This window comes from Lepidochelys kempii, chromosome 7 (assembly GCF_965140265.1).
Source record: "Lepidochelys kempii isolate rLepKem1 chromosome 7, rLepKem1.hap2, whole genome shotgun sequence".
NCBI lineage: Eukaryota > Metazoa > Chordata > Testudines > Cheloniidae > Lepidochelys > Lepidochelys kempii.
The window spans coordinates 24519305-24537678 of NC_133262.1; the positions used below are offsets into that span (position 1 = coordinate 24519305).

Genomic DNA, 18374 nt, shown 5'->3' on the forward strand with positions numbered 1-18374 from the left:
CTGTGACTGAACTCAAACTAAGCTGAAGGTTAATCCTTTGAGGGGTTCTTATTCATGCTTTGGTTCAATTTATCTTTATGGTAATATTGTACAAACTATCCAAATGGGGCTATTTACCCCCACGAGATTTATAGTAATGAGATCCTGAATTACTATAAAAACAATTATTTGGATATTTTTAAGATAATTTATTATTTGCCCCTAAATATCCAGTGATCAAATCCAGTTTCTGTACTATATGACTGGGAAGATCTGGGAACTCTGATTCTCTTTCCTAATTACCAGCAATGACACCATCATCATTTACAATGAACAAAAAGAATTTTATTGGAACATATACACACCGGGATAACAGAGGTATTTGAATAATCAAATATGGAATGTTTAAGAAAGAGTTAAAATAAATAAGGATACCAAGATTTGCCAGTGCTAGGTCCAGCACCATTGTAAGTAAATGCCCTCCGCTGAACAAGTCTGACTCTGTTGGGACCAACCCAACAGAGTCTGTAAAGATTCCTACCACTAGAAAGTGGCCAATAATTTTGGAATACAAAGAGTCACTATAGTGCTTTCTACTGATGTGCATTCAAACTGTTTATTCGCTGCTTTCGTCTCTTATTTCTTTAATAATACCTATTAAGTTCTGAAGTCCAAAAACATAACCTGTGTCTTGGCCTTCATGCACCACACTATCTTCCCCATAGTACTTGCAGGTCGTGTGGGCAAAGTCTATCATACGGACATCAACAGTACTAGCAGTGGGCTTGTACGCATATGCTCCAGCTGATTCATCCGAAGACTCCTCTGAGAGATCCTCTAAGTCCTCTGGGTCTGAGTCCACAGTCACTTCCTGCAACTCCTTGCCATCATAAATTATCAGCAAGGAGCTGGAATAGAAACGGTAAGACTCCTGTTTTTCTAAGACAGATTTGAGTTCAGTCAATTTCTTTATAACTGGTTCAAAGAGTTCCCTGCGCAGGTATTTGCCATTATGAAAGAACTGGTAAAGTGCTTCTTTAAATCCTTGGACTGAAAGCTTTCGCCCATGGTATTTATTCATGAACATTAACTGGCCAGTGCCTGTCTGGTAGACCTGTATAGGAGAGAGAGGAACAAAAGGAATGGTTGGATTGCCAGCAATGGTAACTCTGAATCATACTCCAGAAAAATTAACAATGTCCCAGCAGAGAAAAAAAGTTTTACCAAGATGATGTGTTTGTCTCTTAAAACAGCTCTTATGCAGTTCGAGAGGAAAGCATCCTAGCCACCACAGGCCCACCAATACCTGAGGTATTGCTAGTCACAAAGGAAACTGAAAATTCCTCCGGCTTAGACTTGAGCTTTTCCATTTTGAAAAAACGGATGAAGAGTTTAAGTAAGATTAGGAAGGCTGAGGCCAAGATTTCTGAAGTCAAGTTACAACATGTAGGGCAGCCACTCCATATCACTCACTCCATTAGCAACTACTGCATGCCTCTGCTGGCAGCCTTACCAAACCTATTCCCAGAACTGCTGGGAGTCTGAATGACAGCAATTTCCCATATGAAACACTAAAGCAAGCTCCCATACAGAAGAAAAGGGTATTTTTAAGCAAATAGTAATCATTGCTTTTTCCTACAAACCGAGAACATCATTTACATCAAACCCACAAATCAGGTGGAGTCTATATTTACAGGGCAGAGACCTGTAAATCGAACAACCACCCTCCACAGCTCTGTATGTTTCTCCAGCAGAGGCCTCTATGTCTGAAGGGCACACACGCTAAATGGGCTGCAACAAGAAACCAGAACCTTTATCCTAGTTGAGCACCAATATGGTGGTGAACAAATGTGGCACTCCTCCCCGTCCATCTCTGCTGACAGGTTCTCTGTTCTCGATACATGAGTTTAGGTGAGCCGAGTGCCAGTCACAGGAATACTCACTTTCCCGAACAGAGCAGGAAGTGCTGATCGAACACATCAGGCATTGGGGGAGTCTACTGGATGGAAAAGGAAGTACCCCACAGAACTGTCCATTGCCATACAGAACATTTGTGAATGGCAGTGGGTAGAGAAGTCATTTTCTCCACCTACTAAGGCCACTGGGGAAAAAAAAACATGCCCTCTCTCTGCCAACATCTACGGATGAATGGGAAGAGGCTTAACTCTCCCACATAGAAGCTGGAAGGAGAAGAATGGACAGTCCTCACTCCACTTCACAGCAGCAGTGGTGGCTCTTCAACACCACTAGAGCTGTAGTGAAGCAGTTAAGGCATTTCTTAGGACTCAATCAAGTCACTCAGTTGCCAGAGATATGCAAGCTGCAGGGTTTTACTTTAAATGAAAGCCTAAGCTGCTCCCTCATTGTATCTGCACTGCAATCTTATCACTCATATTTAATGATCAACTTCTTGTTTACACATTACACAAAGTTTACTTTCGGCAGTGAAAAGAATCCAGACTTTCCAAGTCTCCAGGATAGTAGTAACTATAAGAGTTGTTGCTGTTGTTCTGACAGCCAAATAGTAAGATCCATGCACAGTGAGAGAAGACAGACAGGTTTGTTTTCTGATCTCCAGCTCACAGGACAAACACACTGTGATGCAGAGGGAGAGCTGCAGGTTGCTATGCAGTCGCTCCTCTGATTGATTAGTGACACTGGTGTGCTCTGAAGAAAGTCTTCAAATTTCCTTCAGTTAGAAAAGTGAATGAAAGGTAGGACCTCTCAAGGGTAGGGGCATGAAGTGGGATGATTGGATAATAAGGAGATGTCTAAAACTACAAATACAAAGAATACAATGGATTAAGAAAGCAACAAAATTCATTTTCCTATTGCCATCTTAATAAGATAATGCAGTTTGTTTGTGATTGGCTGGAAAATTACTGAGCTCACATTCCCACTATTACCAGTGAATCACACTTGTAACTCTGGGAAGCAGATATTTTCCTCAATTCTGAGCAGATGAAGGCTTGTTTCAGAAGAAAGTTAGAGTCTTTGCTAATAGTACCAAACCACAAAAGGTACGAGTAGAAAGTGTTTAAAAAATGTCTCTTCAAATATAGCCTGTTTGATTCCCATCCCTACCCGCAATCCATTTCAGACTCACCTGCATGCCACACACTCGGACCCCAATAACTGCTGAAGTACTCTGCTGACACTTCCGGATCTGGTTAGCTTTCTTCTCTTCTGATGCATCATCTCCATGCTGCCGGGTTCCCATTTTAAGGTCCAACACACATGGCACTTCGTATCGGGAGGTTAGATTTTCCAGCAAGATAAATTCTGACTTGTTAAGGAAAAAGCCTTACAATAAAGAAATAAGGAAATGCTTTAAAAAGCATTCTGACAGCCCCATTCCAAGTGGAGGTAGTGGTGGCGTTTCTTAGCAGTCAGCAAAAGTTAAAAAAATAAAACTGAGAAACGGCTAAAAGTAGGGGCATCCAACCTTTGCCCAATCATGACTGCGCTAGCAACTTAGCAAGAACCAAAAGGATACACCTACTTTGTATTAAACAAAGTAGACTGCACATGACCTAGTCTTTCACTGGATGCGACGTCCAAAGAGACTATAGGTTCCAACTTGCACTGCTCTCTCTCACTCTACAAGCACCTCCAAATTAGAGGTGAAAATCACTACGGGCTGCATTATTTACAAGGCTGGCCACATTCTGGCAATCCACAGACTAATTTTAAGTTGTCCCTGGACTGAGTAAACCTAGCAGACACCATTTCCATAAAGGAAGGAAAAACGTTTTAGTGATGAAGGCACTGGACTGGAATTCACGAGATATGGATTCAATTTCCTGCTCTGCCTTTCATGACCTTGGGAAAGTCATTAAAATTCTCTGTGCCTTGGGGCCTCATCTCTAAAATGAGGGGATAACACTTCCTTGTGTCACAAAGGGGTTATGAGAATAAATTCATAAATATTTGGGAAGACCTCAGATACTATGGTAATAGGGGCCCATTAAATTATCTAGCTAGGAACTTAGCACTTGTGAGGCTAACCCCTGGGAGAATTCTATTTGCATTAATCGTTCTACATGTTTCTAACAGGTTAATTACGTTTATGCATACACATTTTTAGTGATCCAATCACCCAAACTCTTCACATACAAGATTCCCTTCCCTAAACATGTAGGTCTTAAGATCTTTACAGCATCCGTGCCAGTTGCAAGCAGAATGTATTCAAGGTTCTTTGTGCCTTATTATGGAAGAGAACCAACATCACTCTAAAGCAGCGGTGAGCAACCTGTGGCCTGTCAGGGTAATCCACTGGTGGGCTGCGAGACAGTTTGCTTACATTGACCGTCTACAGGCACGGCCACCCACAGATCCCAGTGGCTGCGGTTCGCCATTCCTAGCCAACAGGAGCTGTGGGAAGCGGCGCAGACTACAGAGATGTGCTGGCCACCGCTTCCCGCAGTTCCCATTGGCTAGGAACGGTAAACCATGGCCACTGGGAGCTGCAGGTGGCCATGCCTGCGGACGGTCAATGTAAACAAACTGTCTCATGGCCTGCCAGCGGATTACCCTGATGGGCGGCTTCCGACCAGCGGGCTGTCTACCACTTCTCTAAAGGTTCACAGGCATATAGACTCCTTTTGTCTTTACTAGAGTTAAGAGTGCGTGCTCTGATGGCTGCACTGGCACTAACAGAACAAGGAAATCTCATTTTCCATCACATGATCAATCCTACATTCTCAGAGCCAATTAGTATAATCTGCTTCTGCTTTTAGGAGCTTGCATTTACTAAGGATTTTCATCTTTTCTCAGTTATAAACCCAGATAATATTTTAGGTTCAGTTTGCTTTCACTAAAAAATTAGCTGAAATTAGGAAGCTGCTGGCAGCAAAGGACTAGCCTGTATAAAAAAAGTTTTCAAAAGTACTGCTATTTTCTCACTCAAGGAATCAAAATGTTCCACATTTGACTACTTTAATTAAAAAACAATCCCCTCATACTTTAAAAAAAAAATCTGAGAAGATACATTTTTGGAATTGTGAGGGTGGGGGAGTTGAGGCTAAATCCTTTGACATCATCCTAATATATGCAACAAATCTCATAACTGCTCATGCCAAGGAAAGAAGCAGCAGAACTCCACACCTCTAAACTCATGCATTAGTAAACCTGTCTAGTCAGTGATCACTTCACCTAGGATGCTGGAAATTTTTCCACTAACAGAGACTCATACTAAAGTAGATTCCTTGAGTTGCCCAGCACAGATGTGTTTAAGTGTTGGGAAAGCCCAAATTCTGGCAGAGTAACGATCCCTTCATAGTCACCTTCTATCTGACAAACCATGGTTTCAGATAATCCCATTCTCAGTGTTACAACTACAGAGTCTGGGCTGGGCCTTTTCTTTTTTTTTTTTTTTGGGGGGGGGGGAGGCTTTGCTAAGAAAAGAAAAGCAGAATCCCTCCTTGTTCTGCTGTTGTGGGAGAGACTTCAGGAAAGGATACTATATTGGTTCCGATGTTTTGCATTTTCCTTCATCCGCCGTAACTGCTGCTGGTGACATTTCATACTCCAAGGGTTATGATGCTTAAACTGTGAACTGACATTCCCCTTTTTCTCTACACTGTAATACAAGACTTCAGATTTCTTCAGCCACTCAAATTCTTCCTCTAATTTGTGACTAGAAAACAAAAAAAGTAAGAAGTCAGAAGCCAAATGGAGAAAGTACGTACCCTACTTTCAAAAGGAAAAGATATAATTTGTTCAAGCTTTACATATTATACACTGCTGACTCTCAACCACTCAATGCTTTCAATTAGCCCATTCATATGTATCTCAGAATACTTCTACCAACAGCTGGCAAAATCCATTACTTCATTATACATGGGTCTGGGCAAGATTCCCATTGCTGATATTTCAGACTTTGTAAATCTGCTTCCACAATCTGACTATATGCTAATTTATATTTGCAGACTTCAACAGACCCTATGAAACAAACAGTAATGAGATCTACAGAATACCTCATCTGCTTGTACTACTTAGATAGAGTATGCAGGGCACAGCTAGAAGTTTTCCAGATTTCCATTTTGTTACAGCTCTCTGGTAACTGCCACTACAGTATATCACAGATCGGGGGATTTGAATTGGGAACAGGTTTCCAGGAATCCTGCTTTACCTCTAATTGCATTTTTCCTCATTCACCCATGCAAAAGATTCCAGTAGACTCATTCAGCGTAGCTGAATTTTTCTCTTGCACAGTCATGCTTTTGCAGACACTACAGTTAGAAAATAACCAGAATCCTAGAACCTTCCTCGACTGACCACTGAGAAGATATAATTGTGAAGGGGCTCAAATGAAACTCGCCTGAATGGAAACCACTTCTGCTACTGAAAGTGTTTCACAGTGGAAGAAGAAGAGACAAACAAATGAGAGTGGGAGAAAGAGACATATGGCAGAAGAAACAGAAAGACTGGATAAAAACCTCCATACTAGCATTGAAACATAGTCCCCATGTATTTAATTTTATTCATATCTGCATCAGAACAGATATGAATAAAATTAAACACATGGAGGTTATGTTTCAAAGTTTTACACTCATTTCCTTTTGACCTACCTTTTCATTTTTTCCTCTTTCCTGTGCTGTCGGACCCATTCCTTAGTTATCTTGTCATTTTCTAATAATACAGTCTTTTTGTTAGACCACCGTAACAACTTATTTTTGGGTTCACAGTCAGAATTATCTATGCTTTCCAAATTATCATGGTCCCCATTTAATGGATAGGCTATTAGACACAGATTTCCATCTTCATCCTCTTCAAAGCTCACCGACACCACGCCTGGGGAAAGAAAGGAGATGACCAGTTAGCAATCATTGAAATGACACGCAAACACTTTATGCAACATGATTTTACACAAAGAATATAGCAACTTTTGGTTTTTCTCTTACCCAGGTCCTTAGTTTTTATCTTGCCACAGGCCAAAACTCATCTGTCAACCTAACAAATATCAAAACATCTAGACAAAATGACACCTCACAGAGAAGACAATTTATCATGTAGACAAAACAATAGTGACAGAAGAGATTTTTTTCTCTCTGATGCACAGAGTCAAATAGGAATCAAATAATAACAGGAGACGATTTCAATTATTGAAAAATTTTATTAATTTAAAAAAAAGTCTGACTGGTCTGACCCTAGGAGAGATGTAAAACATTTTATATTTACATCTTGCAGTGAAAAATAACCTGCATAGAAACACCAAAAGCTTTAAGTTTTGCATGACAGCAAAGCAAAAAGCATTTATCCAGATTTTTTTGCGGGTTAATAGATTCCAAGGGCAAGGAAAGGCTTGTAAGCAGAGCAAAACAAGAAAAACGTCACACATTACAACAGATACTAGTTCAAAGGCTTCCACTTAGAATCACCACGTTTAATTTTACACTCCCCCCCTCCCCCTTTTTGGGGTATATATTTTATTGATGTTGGTTATGCAGCAGTCTTGTGAAATAAAGAACAAAAAGCAATACAAAGCAAATCTGATTGTAGTACATAGAAACATGGTGAACCTCGAAAGCATTTTTTCCTCCTCATCTCAAACGTCTCTAGAACACTGCATTGTATATTAAGAGTCTTAGAGGAAAGTTCTGATAGGGTTGCCCCCAGTGCCATATTAGAAAGTTTCAATGATTATCGAAGAAGCCGTAACAACTGGCTGAATGTTTTTTTATTTTTTTTCTCAGTCCTTTCTCTTTATCCTCAAATCAATCAATCTGCACAGTTCTTGCAGCACATCACTCGGCCGGAGGGGAGAGTTCTCGGCGAGAGATTGGCACTTCTGAGCAGGGCAGGCGGTTCTGGGACCTACAGTAGCTGGGGTAGGGAGTGCAGAAGCTCTGACTGACAGTCCTGCTGCCACATAGGAAAGGACTACAGGAAAAAATGGGGGAGCCAGCTAGCAAATGGCCTTTGGCTTTATCCTGGAAAAAACAACAGAGATGGACCAAATGAGGCCCCCTTACCCCTAAATCCCTCCCACACTCCCCAAAAAAAGAAAAACCACATATACTAGTACAATTGTTCTACAACATTTTGTAAAGTATCATTTATAGACCACATTTTCTTCAACAATTCCAAAAGAGCTTTTAATAAGATGTGTTCAAACCTCTCAGCAAGTATGTGAACATTCAAACAATATAACTTTGAAACATCTTCTCTGAAGTCCTCCTCCAATTTTACAATCAATATCAAAAGACACTTGGCCACCCTTACTCAGTGTTCAAGTCTAAAATGCTTTAAAAAGCAATTCAAAATGAATAAATGCTTCAGACTTATTTTATCAATTAATCACCAGACAGCAGTTAATGGAATACCCCACAAAGAGAGAAGCATTTTGTTTAACTAGTGCAATGCTTAAAAGAACTGGAATTTCCACTCCTACATACCATCTGACTCAGCCTCATCACGGCTACTTGATCCTTGCCTATCTAAATGCCAGGAATTTTCGTTTCCTTAAGGGCAGAAACAAACTGCAAATGTTTAACAAGATACTTTTCAACTTTCTTTGCTATGCTGACGTTAGATATAGTGATTAATATATGAGAGTTAGAGGACAACCCAAAACACAAAACAATACAGCTAAACTTCCACAAAACATGTATTCAGGCAATCTTACCCAGCCCCTGAAGACACACATTAAACAAGAGGCAACAAAATAATAATAATAATAATAAAAAATTAAAATCAGAAATAAAAATGAAAGTATTACTGAGAACATTTACAAGCTGTTAACTACTTACCTGTCTGTGCCTAAGGGAGATATATGGGCTGTCACCAGCAGAGTTGCTCTACTCTAATGCTGTGTTAGTCAGCCCAAAGACCCACTGGCAAGCATCTCCACCCTGCATCTCCACAGCCTGGCTCAGACAACATCAAAATACATGAAAAGAAAACCCCTAAAATCTCTTCCGCACAGAAGAGATTTTAGAGGAAACAGAGCACACTTGGATTCACAAAAGAGAAAAAGCCCAACCCCTTTCTAAGGTTTCATAACATACCTTCATACTGTGGAGTGAATTTACGCATTTCTGTTGGGAGAGTCTCATAGAATTGGTGTTCCCTCTGGATGAGGGGTTTACAGATGGTCTTGTCATTAAACCGGAGGACACAGGAGTGACCCCCAACCTGGTGGACAAAAGGCTCGAGCAGGACTCCCTTGGCATAGTGCTCCACTTCCATAGCTCCAAATGCTGGGCTCATCCTTGTAGCACATTAGATAAAACAATGTGGCAATGGTGAAGGCAGTTCAGAAGTAGAAGATCTGTCTCCCAAAAGGTGTTTATTCCAGTTAAAAAAGTCTGTTAAAACAAATACAATAGAATCCTTTGTGTTAATAACTTTGTATGTTGAGGTCTGAGCAACCAAAGCTAACAGTTACTTTCATAAGGCACAGCAAAGGAAACTGAATGTAAACAATCCTCTATGCAAGGTGAAACTGAAAAGAACCTACAGCTTTAAGTTCAGAGGCAAGTAAGAGTGAGATCATACAGGCAGAGAAAAACAAAACCACTTACCCCTCCCACCAAAGCCTCAGCCAATGGGAATTACATTTAGCTGCTACGCAGACCCACAATGAAGGAGGGGAACTGAAGGAGGGGAACTAGGTGAGGCGATACAAAAGGGAAGGGTAATAAACATACTGCTTCTCTCAGCTGTTCTCCTTACTAGCCCTCACAGCATTTTCTTATCAACAGAAAGGCCCATAGGGAAACCTGAAGATAAAACTTCATGTTTTAGCACTTTATTCTACATACTCATATTAGAGACTAAGCAGAGTTTAGTTCAAAGTTAGGCTTTACATATAAACTATTATGAACACTTACAGAACTACACAAATCAATCATTGTCAATCCATGCATAAGTTTCCATTTAATGCATGTGATGTTTTACTAACTTTCAACACAAACACAAGCTATAAAGAATGAAAGACTAGTTAAAAACTCCCACTAAATTGACAAATCATCTTTTCCAGGAACTGGAAAAAAACCCTATAAAATCCAACCTGAGCAACTTTCTGTTCTAAATTACTTTGAAATAATACATTGTAGAAATATGCTATGCACTGTTCATGCTATCTGTGAAAAATATTGATCACAGTAATTAAACTTTTAAACAGTTTAATTTTTTGCATCATTAAGCAATTTTCGAATGTACTATACTGCATAGCTAAAGGCAGAGAATCTTTAGTAGAAAGCCTCCAGATAACAAATAGCACCCAGAAGGCTGCACATCAACCCCCATTCAACAGTTTCAGTTACCTGTTATTTTACGGTTTCATTTTACAGATAAAAATAGTACAGAATGAAAAATCACACAAAGACTAAATTTTACTAGCAAATTTAGGCTGAGTAATAGTAATTTGAGACTCAGCTTTAATGATTAACTTCAGTATCTAAAAAAAGAACTGACACCTTTATTCCATCTTAAAGAATGTTGCATGAACAATAAGGCACTTAATTCAAAGACACTACAGTGTTAAAGGTCACAGGGCTATTTTTGTTTGTCCTTCTCAGATATTTAGCGGCTTTAGCTTACCTTTAAAACTAAACAACTAGAAGCTTATGGCAGTGATGACAGGTCTGACAGGCAACGATGTTAATACAACTAAAAATATCTAATGTGCTTTTTCATACATAAGAACATTAAGTTGTTTATCTGCCTAATTTAAGTTACCAGAAACAACAGGTCAACCAATTTAATCCTGACTGCTGGAAAATATACCTTCAACTAAGACACCTGTCAGTGGAACTGTTCCCAGGCACACAAGATAACAATGTATAAAAATTCCAAATTTCCCAAGTATAGAGAACACACTATGCAATAAAATTAACTACTAGATTTTTATACCAAGATTGAATTAGAGAAACAAAAGAAAATTTATCTATCGATTTAATCAATTCTCTAACAAAGGTATTTAACACCTAACTTAGAACAATGGACTCAACAAATTGTGCAATATTGTATTTGATATTCTAGTTACGTTTTATATTGGGGGAGGCATGACCCTTCCCAATCTAAATGGATTTCCCAATATTTTTCAGAATACAATCACTAAATCTACTTGGCAAGAGAAAAATGTATCTGCATTAACAGAAATACTAACAATTCATTTACTTTTTAGCTGGACCTATACAAATACAAACTGAAGACTTAACAATATTTATTTGGAACTAGCCTGTTTAAAATACAAGCATTTTATAATATGATTTTTTTTTTGTCTGGAACTTTCTGGTACTGAAATTTGTCCTCACCCTACCTCATGAATACTAACTGATCCAGTCAAAGTAAGCAACGCTGTCTTATCCAGAAGATGGCACTCTTAGTATTTTTCAGTTGCAAAAAATTACAGAATATATCCTCTGAACTTTTTCTACTGCATTTCTACCCACCTTATGAAAATATATTACTATGCTGCCTTCTACCCAGACTGTAATAGTCAAGCACCACTCTACTTGTCAGTTTGAGATACAAGACAACACACAAGTCCATTTAAAAACAGATACTCCAATGTGCTTCTAAGAGACAGATACATTTCAATGGACAACTTTTTGTTTTGTTTTGAGGGTTGCTTGCACACATCACTAAAACCATTTTATATACATTTTTTCAACCAAATTTTAAAACCCCCAAAGACTTAATCAGGCTTCCTGGAGCAAACAACTCCAGCCCTCTGAAACTTTGTTCAATCCTAGATAACAAAGCCTTATCTACAAACAAAAACTGTACCGATTTAATTATAAGGTACATTTAAAAGCAGTACATCACCACTTCATACAGACATTATACCAGTAATAGCTTATTCCAGTACGTGAAGGGGAATAAGCTACACCAATATACGCATTTTTATACCAGCATAACTGTGTCCACACTAGAGATTATACTAGGATAGCTATTTCAACAAAAATAAATGAATTAAAAAAAGAAAAGTCACATTCTTTAACTTAGTTGTACCGATACAAAATCGGTGTGGAGACCAGGCCTAAACTTGTGTCAGAACAGCAGAATTTATATTGAAAAGTATGCTTATCATTAGCACTACAGAAAGGAAATAAGTATCTGCCAAAAAGACACGGTTCATCTGAGAAAAAACACACCATGCCCCTCCCTCATATCCCCAGTGAGCTCATTAGTTCTTCAGTGTAACTTCACAACTTGTTTTCTTTCATATAGACCCAAATGGTCCATAAGGTATTTGCGCACTGTGTATTTAGAAAACAGTAGTCACTTGGGTAGGATATTAGCCAGTATGTAGTTCAACAGGAAAAAAATCCTAATACTTTTATCATTAAATCTGTATTTAATAAAGGAACCTTATCTATTATGCCATTATCTAATGCAAGTGCTAAATCAGAATTAAGCCATATATATGTTCTCATAATTGCTGTGTTTTATGCAAAATTTTATCAAATTTATTATTTCATATTTAGGCAAAATTTTCAGTGCGCGGATTTGGGATCATCAACACGGAGATACCTGCAAACAGGTCCCTTTTTGAGTAAGCGCGAGAGGTAAATACAAATCCTTCAGAGTAATGTGAAAAAAACAACACTGAAGCGGACTTTCACTGTGGTTGTGTTATGCAAGCTCTCCTTATATTTTTATATTACCAGATTTAATGAAATAATGTGTATATTCTGCATCTGTGTTCTCAAAGTATTGATGTAGGAATGTGCTTTAGGAATGTGCCACATTGAGGATTTCATTTTACACTATCAAACAAAGCTAATGCTGTTAAAATCTTAAGGCTGGGTTACATAGGGAAATTTACTGCTATAATTATAATTAATTCTCCATGTGAACACTTACCTGGAATCACAATAACTTTTTCTGGTTTAGTGTATTTCACTTCGGAACCAGTATAAACTAAGCTAGAAAAAGCCACCCATTCTCCATGAATAAGAATCTCCACACAGGGAGTGCCAGAATAGCTATAGCAGTGTAATTATGCTCGTACACTTCACTATGCAGACAAGCACTCAGAAAACAAAACTCAGTTTGGAACTTGGCTTTATTCTCAAGAACAGACTTTGATGTAAGAAATCCTGGTTCTACTTCCTCACAACCCAAACTCAGATTTAGACTGATTGCCTAACACTATAATGGATTCACCCAGTGAGAGTGTTAGATAATTCTGGGATTCTGTCCCCCAGATATGCTGTACTAATATAAATTAATTCTCAGGACTCTTTAGGTAAGAAAGCAAACAGAAAGAACAGTTTGATTAAGTGACTTTCACAAGGTCACTGACATAATTGAGTTAATGTGATGGAATGGACTCAGAAGAGTTCCTGGTTCCCAGTAGCATTCTCTGTATCTGCTATGTTTTAGACTGCTTCTCTAGCACATCTTTTGCTAACTCCAGTCAGCAAAAGAGACAAAGATAAACAGAGGATGCATTAAAGGATACTTCTTTACTTATACCATACATTTCAAAAGGGGAAAGTCAGAGGGATTTAACTTTAAAGAATTGGATGTAAGCTCTGCTTTTAAATAGTTTTTAATAAAAACTAACCCAACAAATAATTTAACGTCATTATTAAGATACTAGCGCTTCTGGATAGTCAAGTGTAAAGACAGAAGAAAAAAAAGGACACATGGAATCTCTGTTCATAAGAAACTCAAGAATATCTCAAGTGGAGACTATATTTAAATGCATTAATTTTATTCTCACAGGCATTCACATGACCAGCTGACCAGCCAAAGCATATCAGTCTGGATTAAGTTTTGATAAGGTGATTAATCATTTCTATTAATCATAGGCGTTAAACACAAAGCAATCTATGGAGAATTTCACCAGGTTTGCTTGCACTGCGCCTATGTCTAACTGACACTAACATCGTCAATGGAACAAATTCATTAGAACAAAATCTGTTCAGCAGAAAAGCTGAAGAGCTACCCTACCCTCCAGTCATTCCATTGAACACCTTATACACCGAGAAGGAAAATGCCTATAGGCCCTAATGATTCAGAGAAAAAAATGTGTCTTAAGAGCAGGAATTCAATGCTCTTTAAGAGTGTGATGAATGTCTTGTATAAGACAAGAAATATACCCCACTTCCACCACGCTCCTCAAGAGAGTTCCCTTTCCTGTTTCATTATAATAGTCCCACAAATGTGCATGGCAGTTTATAGACAGTAACACAAGGCCCCCAAGTCAAATAATTTACAACCAAAACATACAACATGAAGACTTAACCTTTGCCTCTCTTTTAACTTTCATATTTATTCCTACCTGTTCTCAGTGTAACAGCAACATCTTCACCTACCTCCAACTTGCCACTTTTTTCATCCTTTCCCTCACAGTCCAGGAGCCCATGAATTACAGAAAGATTTAATTTAGAACCAATTATTTTTACTTATGTCAATAGGCTGATATAGGCATGCAACAGAGTCCAAGATCAGAGAAGTTCATTGCAAACATATTCCAAAGATATTTCATGTTGCTAGGGGCTGGATGGGAGAACAAGCTCTCCCTGGACTCTGCCTTCTGAAAAAGCTGTAGCCTTTTAAGATTTTATTTTAAGCTGTTGCTGCCATTCAGCTGAACAGGCTACATGTTCTTGTGCTTTGCTGCAGGAGTTGGCTCTCTCTAGGTGCTTTCAAGAGAGCAGCACAAGTAACTGCAATTTGTACTAACACCTTAAGATGAATGGGGAAAGGTAACAAAAAAATCTAAACCTACTGCATATGTGGGAAACGAAACATTTTAGCACAACCTACCGAGCAAACATTTCTCATAAAAGATGCTTCTTAGAACTCAGGGAGATCTAGAAAATGAACCATATATGGAGGGAAAAAATGTTCACGCTTTTAGTAAATTCGTGGCATACAGAAACATGATTTTTCTCCCCCACCTCTCCATCACTCAAAACTGGCTAAATAGATTTTGAGCACACAGACACACGCGCGATACCTTTGAGCTAAGATCACAAATAGACAATTTCCATCTAAGTTAATTTTGTTTGAGAAAATTAGGAGGAACCGAAGAAGGGAGTTTAAGTCACTTTGATTTAAATCAGTCCACCCTGAGCAGGTGCCAAGAGCTCAGAAGAAGGATCTGGACACACCAGAAGCCTCTGTCCTAAGCCCAGAGAGTACTCGAGAATGGTGAGGAAACTGAGGCAGGGAACCTACCTGTGTTTCTGCCTGCTTCACCTATTAGGTAACCCTAAAGGGAAAAACTGTAAACCCAGAGCACTCACAGTGTTGGAGTTCTGGGACAGAATTTGCTTAAGCTACTGAGGAGCCGGCCAACACTGGTCCTGATGCCTAGGGCAACTGGGTTGTATGCTCCCATTTCCATGGACGGGTAAAGGACAGAGTGCATATGCCCAGGAAATGTGCTTGAGAGGCCAAGGAAAGAAACAGTGTTGCAGCCTCTCTCAGTCCATGGGAGACTCAAGAGCACAAGGGCCCAGTGTGTGAAGCCCTACACAACAGCCTGGTAAGTGTTCAGCCAGGGAAAGTTCTACCAGGACTGTGTATGTAACTTACAAAAACAACGTTTACATTTATTTAAGGAATAAAACCTGAAGATGGCCTCTATCTGAAATCATCTTGCTGAAATAATGGTGCCAGCTGAAATGTAGAGCCATCAAGATAAAAACAAGGTGCTTGGCAGTAGAAAATGAAACTTACCCTTCCTTTTAATTCAAGGCATCAGGATTTATTCAGCACATTAAGATCAAATTCTCTCAAATTAACTCTATCATGGAAAACAGTTATGTATGACAGTAAAGTGGATGAGTTTGCCTGAGAAATGTTTTGATTCCACATTTTTAATTGCATTATAAAACTGGCCTAAACTCTCCAATGTAATTTCTCTTCCAAAGAGACTACAGTCAATATATCAAGTTGGTAAATGTATACCCAGTACTAGAAATAGATAGGATGTACTCGGGCAGTATTCAGGAGTTACGTGCTAGAGATCTTGCATAATAAATTATAGGTTTACATTTTGAAAGGAACCTCCAAGAAACTTTTATTTGTGGTAGTATTTTAATGACACATATAAATCCCTTCCCACAAGAAACTACTTAATCTTTCATATTAGTTTTTGTTTATTCAATTTGGATCATTAATTCAATTTAATCTCGCAGTCTGTCCAGCTGTCCTAACATAGTATCAGTAACAAAAGTGACTTATCATTTAAACTTTAGAGATGAACTACCCACTATTTTATTTCTCAGTCCTCACAGAAAATCCATTCATTACAAATGGTCGCACAAAACTGATTCCCATTTTCCATTTTTTCCATTATAGCTCTTAAGTAAAAGTGACCTGTTCTCTTTAAAGCGTGAAAGGCCACCTTCCACCACTCATTTTCTGTACCGCCTATACAACTTTGATTGCCTTTAAATAATCAAAAACAATGTAAACGGTATTTCTGTGTGTTTCTAAAATGTTATCCCTTTTGAGATATACATGCTGAGACTACATAATCATATACTCATCACTGTACCCTAAAAGATAAACTTTAAAATTTCTGCTAACAATGCTTTTTTGTATTAATATTAGGAAACAGACATTTCATTTTGGCAAAGAACAGTGTTTATTAGCGCTGTAGGACTACCAAAATGTACTAACGTTGATCACTAAAACACAATTATTTTACTAATTTTGGGTTCTTTCTTGTAAGCAAGAAAGTTCGGGATTGTCAAGATTAGCTGATAATGCAAGTTTAATACAGTAGGATTAATGATTTGCAGCAGTCTCAGGGGAAAAACAAGCAAGTATGCTGTTGCTTGAGAAAAAGAAACTGAACAAGTAATGCAAGAGCGAAATGACAGAATGCTGCAGTGGGAAAAAAATCTACCATAGTGTATTGCTTGCTGCATTCCCTTTAAAACCTTGTTTAGTGTCAAGAAATATATCGACCACATCAGCAGTTTGGAAATAGACTCGGTAGATCTGTCAGACGCAGCTCAATTTTAAAGAAAATATCCAAACTAAGATTATACTCAATGTTGCCTGGTTTGCCAGGTGCAACTCTAAATACAGACAGCGGTGCTGAACAGTGCCCTTTGGTTGCTTGTAAAGCAAGTAAGAAGAGGAAGATAAAGGTAAGCTGAAGTAGAACCTTCTCCATAATTCTTTTAGTTTATGCATTTCTGCATCACATCAGTCAGCATATTGATTTTTTTAAAACTGTCTTGACAACTTAAGTCACCTGTATACCTAACATGAAGTCTTCTAAAGGATCTTCATCGAGAAACTCCCACAAATCCTAGATACCTTGGTAGGTAAAATTTACTCTCCTAGGTCTGAAGTATGTACAGTCCCTCAGTCACTCGCACAAATGAAAACAATTTTCACTTTAGCACTTACTGGTAAATCCCAAGGGCATCAGATACCTTGGTGATGAGCACAGCATAACTGCCTAGAGACACAGAGAAGTCCAAAAAGAGAAGATTAAAATAATTTTTTCCCATGTTGGGAAGATCTAGGGGACTTTTGCAATGTCAATAAAGACGACTGCTTCCTTGTAATGAAATAGCAGCACTGACATAACGTAATTGCTTTGCCAGAGTTACCTTTGTTGCATAGCTGGCACCTACAGCAATTACACAGCTATGGAAGATAGATAATAAACCCATTTTATCTGGAAGAGTTTGAGGACCGCTCATCTTGATCCCTTATATTCTTTTTAAATAAACAAAGAAAATCCAGGCCTAAGCTACATGTAAATTTACGCACAAGATTTCTTCAAAACTATTTTAAACACCCTCTCCCAAACTGAAAGAATCCGATGAAGTGAGCTGTAGCTCACGAAAGCTTATGCTTAGATAAACTGGTTAGTCTCTAAGATGCCACAAGTACTCCTTTTCATTTTGCGAATGCAGACTAACACGGCTGTTACTCTGAAAACTAACCAAATAGTGGCCCTAATGAATTAACTGCCAGGGAGGCAATTGGCTAAAAACGAACCGTGATTATCTTTAATATTAGTCCTTCCAGAGGAGAAAGCTACTCTTGAATTCTTATATCACACAAAACTGCACAGATGTTCAGTGGGTAGAAAGTATCCATACATCCATTGAAGAAATTAAAGCAAGAAAGCTTCTATACCAATTATTTATGTTAAAGATGAGAATTCAAAGTTCAAATTGTTTGAACTTTCTCTCCTTTCAGTCACTGAAAGGAGAGGAAAGATGGTCCAGTGGTTAAAGCACTAGCTAGCCTGGGACTAGGGAGACCTGGATTCAAGTCCCTATTCTGCCATAGACTTCCTTTGTGGCCTTGGGCAAGTCTCAGCCTTTCTGTATCTGTAAAAAATGGTTTCAGAGTAGCAGCCATGTTAGTCTGTATTCGCAAAAAGAAAAAGGAGTACTTGTGGCACCTTAGAGACGAACAAATTTATTTTTATGAAAGCTTATGCTCAA

The 18374-nt window shown here is 38.5% G+C and overlaps 1 protein-coding gene across 5 annotated transcripts in view; it reads right to left on the bottom strand.

Annotated features, from left to right (window-relative positions):
• Positions 1–302: 302 nt before the first annotated feature.
• Positions 303–18374, bottom strand: part of IP6K2 (inositol hexakisphosphate kinase 2) — an 80155-nt gene continuing 62083 nt past the window's right edge. For all 5 annotated transcript variants that reach the window (XM_073351434.1, XM_073351433.1, XM_073351432.1 and 2 more), the window contains 5 exons: positions 8991–9290; positions 6552–6774; positions 5442–5617; positions 3086–3261; positions 303–1093 (listed from right to left, as the gene is read on the bottom strand). In XM_073351434.1, the coding sequence (XP_073207535.1) occupies positions 596–1093; positions 3086–3261; positions 5442–5617; positions 6552–6774; positions 8991–9192 (1275 nt within the window). In that variant the 5' untranslated portion in view covers positions 9193–9290 and the 3' untranslated portion in view covers positions 303–595. The remainder of the gene's footprint in view (positions 1094–3085; positions 3262–5441; positions 5618–6551; positions 6775–8990; positions 9291–18374) is intronic.